The following is an 8,193-nucleotide window of genomic DNA, read 5'->3' as shown; positions in this document are numbered from 1 at the left end:
AAGTTTTTCTTCATTACCCATTTAACTGCTTTATATGACACTGTTACATTAATAATATTATTTTTTACCATATTACAACAATGTTTTTAGAGATTTTGACCATTGATTGCAGTTAAACATAATTAATTCTAAAAATTTCTCTATAAAAATAATTTGTAATTATTATTTTTTAGAGCTTATAAATTACAGTAATTTTATGAAACATTTTTATTGTAAAAAATACATTTTCACATGATATTGTGTAAAAATCTATTTTTACATAATTCATGTTTTCAGTGTTTTATGATGAATAGTTTTCCCTTTTTTCATACTCCAAACATTTTCATAAAGGCATCACTATTCTGTATACTAAAAAACGAAATTTTTAGTTGAAAAATGTTAAGATTCTCAAAAATTTTCAACATTAAAAGACAAAATTTGAAATACTCACTTGTTGGTGAAAACCTCCAAGAGAAAGCCAAATGTTAAATTCTTTAGCAAGGTTTTTATACCTCTGAATTAAAGGTCCTTCAACTTGTTCAGCCATCTCTAAGGCATGTTCTTTCTTCTCACCAATGTGATCAAAACATTCTGGAAGGAACACCATCTGCACGTCGATTAAAAGAATGTAAGAATAAGCAACGTGACAGCTAGCCAATCTAAGCACATGGGGTACTTCCTTTAATCATTTAATTATGAATACTGTATTATGGTGCAAAGTACAGTGAAACATTACAACACTTCAAACTACACTTCTGATGTAATCATGTAACAGATTAAATTATAAAGTGTGTAACAGAGAAACTGGTAAAGCATGGTCCCTTTCAAAACATCACAATAATGGAAAAATTCACTCAATATTAGGCATCATAAGTTAATTACTGAATTAGCTAATGATTTATAAAATACTAGCACAAACATTGTTTCAATAAAGGTGTTGTAACCCAGCCAAACTAATGTTTATGGTGTGAAACCAAAGGTCTCAGTGGTAGTATTCAACAACAGACAAGATTAGTAACAGTTGCTGTTCTAAAAAGTGGATCGCAGATTGTTGAACCAAACTTGTTTAAACTACAGAAAGAACTAGTTACTGCAATACAGGCAAATTTGTAAAGATACATATGTCATTTACAATAAGAAGTTACATTTGAATGTACGTATGCACATACATTAAACTGGATTCACATGAGATTCATATTTAGGTACAACATGACTAGGTATTCAGCTAGACCAATAGTATAACATTCTGGCACAAAAACCTTTTAAAGGTTTTATAGTATTTTCATCACAACTTATAACACCAGTCAACTACTTAAAGAAGCAAGCACCATAAGTGTTACAGGGTACTTTGTACTTAATGTAAATTAGATCATAGTTAACTTTTTGCTATATAATTTATTCATTACACAACATTAATAATACACTTGGTTACCATTGACAACACACCTGAGCTCCTCTTGAACCCGCTTTTGCAACTAGTGATTTGCAAACTTCAAAATTAGCTTCTTTGTCAGCATGGGAGGTCATCTGACATACTGCCACTAGAGGTCGTAAGTGATCTCTGATGTCTGTTTTTGCTGTCATGATGAAGCTGTTCATAACCCACAAATATGAATGTAGCTACACATGTACAGACATCTTATGCTTCTTGTACATTTAAAACATAATACAAAGCTTTTAACCAGAATTCAGGGAATGATGACAGGACTTTTCATATTACATTAATTTTCATATTATGTATATAAAAGGTTCTGAAATAGTTCAGGCCGATATTATTGAAATAACTAATTTTACAATTTTCTATTATTAATAGTTTAGAAATATTTTCTATTTTATTCATTTAATTACAAATTTTCTTTTCTTTAAAAAAAAATACTAAACAGATTTCACAATAATGTAAGGATAATGTTTGTATGAATTTAGAATATTTAACAGAAAATATCTGTTTATAAGCATAAATCTTAAATACATTAATTTCTGATGATTACCTGACTGTAAATTATCACAACTTTGTAAATATTTATCAAATTCACTTATCGAAGATTCTATTTTAAATGTTATTTTGGTTATCTTGAACAATTAAGTTTTCTTATTCCAGAAATAAATATCTTTCAATTTTATAAAGGTGGAAAAAAAGTTTCAAACATGGTTATGTGACATGTGCAAGTTTGTGAACATAACATGTGCCTCCTCTAATATGAGGCAAACATTAATTTTAACTGTATACTAAAATTCATACTTCAAATGAGTATTTAAACTGAAACATATGTAAAATTGAGCATATTTGCAAAATTCTTATTGAGGCTAAACCTAACTAGAGAGATATATGAATAATTAAACATACAAAATTCTAAACCTAGCATAACCTCCAAACCATTGAATTAACATTTCAAGTACAACTGTATTATTCTTTCTTGTAAAACAAAATAAAATTAATGGATGTACTAGCATTCTTTAAACAAGTAAGCAAGATAGTAATGTATCAAGAAGACTAGTGTTCAACATCAGAGTTGAGAATTTAATAAAATATTTTCTTAAATTCATTCTTTTTTTGAACAAGCAGTTCAACTCGAGTCAAACAAAAGATAGACTATGATTTCCTTGTACCAAATTTTGTTAAAGTATAGGTTCATCAAAACTTAGCCCAATTTTAAATCTAAGAATGAACACATGATGATTTCCTCATCCACTAGCAACTAGAAAATTGTCTTTGATTTTTATATAATTTATAAAACAATATGCCTTTATACAATGAGATACAGTAATAATGAATTGTTCCGGGATTTCAAAACTCACGGCAAACATTTCACAAAGCCTGAAATTGTCCACCAAATTACAAAACAATAAAATGTGGTTTTCAACTGTTGTAGGTAACTTGTAATATTTTATTTATCATAAGCAGTAAAAATACAGGATGTTCCATAATTATCTTTCCTATTTTAGAATTTAATGATTAAATAACTAAGGAAATACAACCATGCAGTCTTCAAAATCTTGTAGCTCAATTCAAACAGCTTTTATGGACATGTCAGTAGACTTCTACGAGTGCACCGTCGGTGGCCCTCAGTACGTCTAACTGATATTTGATTTCAGTCCACGTTCGCTGCAACACGTCCACAGTTACAGTGACGATGATGTCTGTTATCCTGGTCTTTAACTTTGTGATGTTTGCTGGTGGTATGCGATACACGATATCCTTAAAAATACTCCCATACTTCTTTCCTGTACTGGCATCTGTAATTATCCTGAACCACAGTCACAGACTTGGTCTCTGCAAGCCAAATGACACATTGAGTCTTTTCAAGCCAAATGACACATTGAGTCTTTTCTTGCATGATTGCCATTTTATGGGGTAACACCACTAACTGGAGTAGAAAAAAAACATGAAAATAAAACCCGTTTGAGTTTGGCTACAAGATGCTAAAAACTACATGGTAGTATTTACTTAGTTATTTAATTATTCAATTTTAAAATAGGAAAGACAATTTTGTACCACCCCATATTACTGTTGTACGTGCCATGTCGATGATAGTAAACTCCAAAGATGTGCTTTAATACAGTGCTTGATGTGGAATGGTGGTCCTCTTTGAAGTGCAGAATAGATACTTGCAAGGAGTATTTTGATTATAGAGACATTAGTTTTTGGCAATTTTCAATTCCAGGGAAGACTGAATCTCCCAAAACTATAAAGGTACAAAAGATTTGTGGAAATGGTGAGGGTTGTTGAAAGATGTCCAACATTAAGTGTATCCACACTAGAGCAGGTGCAATGCTTCATCCATAAAAAGCTCAGTAATGTTAGCAGCATGGATTAGTAAGGCGTTTGCATCAAAAGGGACTAATCCAACTCTGAATGTTGCTAGCTGTGAGGAGAATACTGCTGCTTTACAAAAGGATTTTGATTATTTGACAAGGTGGGTGAATACATGGCAGATGGCTTTTAGTTATAACTGTATATTTAAGGGAAAGCTTTAAAAATAGTGAATATTTAGGGCTGGCTTTGAGGTTGTTTTTTTCTTAAGATTTAATTTAACTTAGGGGATGGGATGGCTTGATGGGCCAACAAGCCCCTTGTTATTCTTAAAGTTTGAGGTATGTGATTGACACAGAAATCATGTTATTTGTTACTTGTCTGCTTTGGCAAAGACAACTGTGGGGAACTATAGTTAACATATGTATGTGGTAGTAAAACGTTTTGAGTGAACTGGGTGACTGTACTGGTGCTCTAAATATCTACAGGCAAATGAAGAAATCCACATAAAAAACTTTTAACATATAACCAATGCTGTCTCAGATGTGGCTCTGACAGATGATAAATCATATACCCTAAACACCTTTCCCTTTGCAATACTTAGTACTATCTACACCCACCCTTTCCTTACAAATATCTAACATTGTTTGTACTTCCCTGATCCTCATTTCCTTTCTGCATAGATTAGACAAGTTCTTCACATATGGTGATATCATCCATACTTCTCTACTCCTAATTTCATTTTTTTGCATAGTTTAATGAAGTTTAAAAAGCTTCCCATGCACATTACTCTTTCAAATATATATATATAACGTTTTCCACTAAGATTATTTCCTGAATAATTAACACAGAATATGTACTCTAATTATCTATAGATCTGTAGACATTATGACCACCATTTTGGTAATTATGATATACCAAGGATATAAGCTATCATAAACAATTTATTATATCAGTCACTTTATTGTTTCAAAATCTGATATGGGCTATTTTAGGCCCTTACTGATATCCGTTTTATCACTATTGCATGTTTTTGTAATGGTTAATATTTTTGGTATATGTAACATTTTTCTTAATCTTCTGTCTAAATTACCTTGTGCTTAGATATCTTTTGATGACAGATACTTTACAAGAGTGTATGAAATACAACCTTCTTGTCCACAATTCTCTCTGATGTTTTAGAAACAGGACCTTCCTCAAACTTGACATTCAAACTGTTCTTTAAGTAGACTGTTAATTCTAAAGCATAAAAGAAATTTGTATTTAAACAGACAATTAAACACCTATTCACGTATACAAGAACATAGTGAATAATAACCTTAACTTTTACCACATGTTGTAACATTCTGGACGGCTTGTTATGAATTTCGCACAAAGCTACACAAGGGTTATCTGCACTAGTTGTCCCTAATTCAGCAGTGAAAAACTAGAGGGAAGGCAGCTAGTCATTACCACCCACTGCTAACTCTTGGGCTATTCTTTTATCAATTAATATGGAATTGACCATCATATTATAATGCTCCCATAGCTGAAAGGGTGAGCATGTTTGGTGGGACGGGGATTCGAACCCAAGACCCACAGATTGCGAGTCAAATGCCCTAACCACCCGGCCATGTCAGGCTCATTCTGGATAGGCCAAAATTAACCAATAAAAGACTACAAAGACAAAATTGTGTTTAACTTTACAACAGCTAAAATAGTGTATTTTTTACCATAGCTACTCACAGAAGAAATTAGAAATTAGTTTAAAAAATATTTAAATTATGGAGATAAACCAAAAAAAAAAACTAAAGTTCTGCACATTTATAAACTCTAGAAAGTTGTCAATTCCAGAACCTTGAAATTCATGACTAAATTCTGTCACATTAACATTCAAGAAAAATGTTTCTTTGTTTGTTTCAGATATTCCCACAAAGATACACAAGTGATATCTGCATTGGTTATTCTAACTGATGATACGGAACGCAGCTAGTCAATAGCACTTGCTACCAACTATTGGAGTACTATAATTGAATAGTATGATTTGACTGTTTCTCTTATAATGCACCTACAAAGTGCAAGAGTATGATTCTGCAGCAGTGAGACATAAATCATGAACCCTAGGATTCACAGTCAGACATGCTATCCACAAGGCCATCATAAAAAAAGGAATATGCAGAGTATATGTACATGCATCATTTTTGTCAATCATTTATATGGAAAATTTTGCAATTATTCTTATAAATTGAGAACAGAACCAATATTCAGTAAAAAAACAAAAATAAAAACTAGTATAATGTCCCATTTCAAGTACAAATATTATGAATGCATAAAAAAAAAATGCAAGATACATTAACGCACTTCTTTAGATCTTTATGGGCAATATTACATACATTTCAGGACCTCATCTTTAGAGAGGGAAGAAAAAGAATTCCAATGAACATGCATTTACATATTTATGGAAAATATACAAGTTATTGAATCATGATCTGATAATTTTAATACATTACCATACCACTTACTTCATTAATTAGATGTACAATCTTCTTATCTTTTTTATCCAGGCAATTCTACAATTTTTGGGTGAAGGTGCCATATGGAACTCTTTCCACTAAATTAATCAGTGTGGCATATAGAATTTGTTTAAAATTTAAAACTCAATGTATTTCAAACTTACCGTTTATTTTATAATTGTAATACCAACACAGTTTGTATCGACTTTTCTACTCCTGCACCGTTTAGTCTGTTTGTTCCTACCTTTGTGCAAACACTAAAAAATACGATACATATAAAAATATACATTGACACATCTCACAGTATAATCTGCATTTATATAAATATTCAAAATAAACTAGCAACAATAATACAATATTCTACATACGTAACTTGATATGATACTCTTTAATGTTTTAATTAAAACCTATAATCCGTAACTTTCTTGTATACATTCACGCGATTTACGTTTCATTCTGTAATTAACCTTATTGCCACTAGGATATTGAAAGTCGAAAAAATTTAGGACAAACTACGACCCTCATAGACACAAAAGTAAAAAAAAATCGTTTAGTTTATAGCGTTATGTAAATATGCAGAGATCGTAATTATATCCACGTATACACTATACATAAACACCTAGTAATAGTGAAAAACAAAGCTAGAAAAAACAAACACATTATAAAACAAGAAATGTAGTATTGTTTCGTTAGCTTCTGAACAGAAAGTTTACTATTGTTATTTGTGATAGTGCTTTCTAGGCCTGTTTTCTTTTGGATGTTTATGATATTTAGATTGCAATTTTAATTTCTTTTGATCTAATTTCTTGACGACTCATAGACAGTGATTCATAGTAGATTTTTATTTATAGTTTTCTATGCAAATATAAATATATTTAATTTCAATGTATTAAATAGCTTTAACAAAATAGTTATCGAAAATTACACTTACTCTTTTTGATGTACAAAATTATCTGGAGGATTGACAGAGTAAATATTTTAGTTTTCTTTGTGTTGTATTCTGAAGATAGGACAAGGGATATACATTTAAGATTTGAAAACGACGGGCCAGCACTTTACCAGATTTTAAGAGGGGGATCAATGATTCCATGTTGTCTGTATGTTATGCTATAATTTGTTTTGTTTTGTTGTAACGTGTTCTGTCGTTCGGCAGGTTCTTTTGAAATATTAGGTAAAAATGATACCAAGTTACAATCCACGTAACGATAACAAATTAATTTATTTCTTTAATAACGTTTGCTTCAGACTACGTTCACTGAATTGACCTAACTTCACAAATAATGTTTTAATGGAACCTAATAGAAATTAATTCAAACTTATGGTGTTTTCAGTTAAAACTCATTTCCGCATAAATATTAAATAAGTTCACTTTAACAACTGAACTGAACAGGAAATCTGAGGATTAATCTGGGTTTGAAAACTTTATTGAGTTTACTTGTGTGAAAAAATATAAAAACTGGATGAGTTTAAGAGAAAATGAATATAATCTTTAATAAAATCAAACAAAAGGAAATCCCAGCGTATGTACTTGTGCAAATAAATGTACAATTGCTTCTACAGGATAGTTGAATAGCTCGGCACTTTACTGTCTCTCGAGATTAATTTCTGGCTAACTAATCACGGTCAAGCACCAGATAGAACTGAGAATGGCTAGTTCTTTTGATTTTGGAAGAAAGCCCATATTATTTCTCTTGCAAATGCTTCACCACATGGCTGTTGTTTTCTCATAGCATATGTTGACTGTAACACACAAACATTACCCAGCCTGCCAGCAAAAGACGTTGCAGTTATTGAATCTTCCAAAACTTAGATAAAGTATGGTGCAATATCAATTCCGGTAGAGTATAGAACAAAGAAAAGCAACTAGAACAAAATAAACTCCAATGGTTTCCTTTGAAGTTAATGTCAAAACTTCGTAGAGGAAAATAGTCGAAAATTTTCCACATTAAAAAAAAAAAAAAAAAAAAAAAA

At 31.0% G+C, this 8,193-nt stretch overlaps 1 protein-coding gene across 4 annotated transcripts in view; it reads right to left on the bottom strand.

The window, feature by feature from the left end:
* Positions 1–6,683, bottom strand: part of LOC106465443 (nitrilase homolog 1-like) — a 29,231-nt gene extending 22,548 nt beyond the window's left edge. The window contains exons 1-5 of one of the 4 annotated variants that reach the window (XM_013925673.2): positions 6,591–6,683; positions 6,387–6,479; positions 4,824–4,969; positions 1,426–1,570; positions 431–586 (exon numbers count right to left, since the gene is read on the bottom strand). In XM_013925673.2, coding sequence (XP_013781127.1) covers positions 431–586; positions 1,426–1,570; positions 4,824–4,939 — 417 coding nt within the window. In that variant the 5' untranslated portion in view covers positions 4,940–4,969; positions 6,387–6,479; positions 6,591–6,683. Of the gene's footprint in view, positions 1–430; positions 587–1,411; positions 1,571–4,823; positions 4,970–6,231; positions 6,356–6,386; positions 6,480–6,590 lie in introns of those variants that run through there. The other 3 variants (XM_022393344.1, XM_022393345.1, XM_022393346.1) reach the window with 3 other exon arrangements.
* Between the last annotated feature and the right edge of the window lie 1,510 nt (positions 6,684–8,193).

This window comes from Limulus polyphemus, unplaced genomic scaffold, assembly GCF_000517525.1.
Source record: "Limulus polyphemus unplaced genomic scaffold, Limulus_polyphemus-2.1.2 Scaffold1944, whole genome shotgun sequence".
NCBI classification, from domain to species: Eukaryota; Metazoa; Arthropoda; class Merostomata; order Xiphosura; family Limulidae; genus Limulus; species Limulus polyphemus.
Note: the sequence above shows the minus strand (reverse complement) of the source record. Positions and strands in the feature narration are given on the sequence as shown.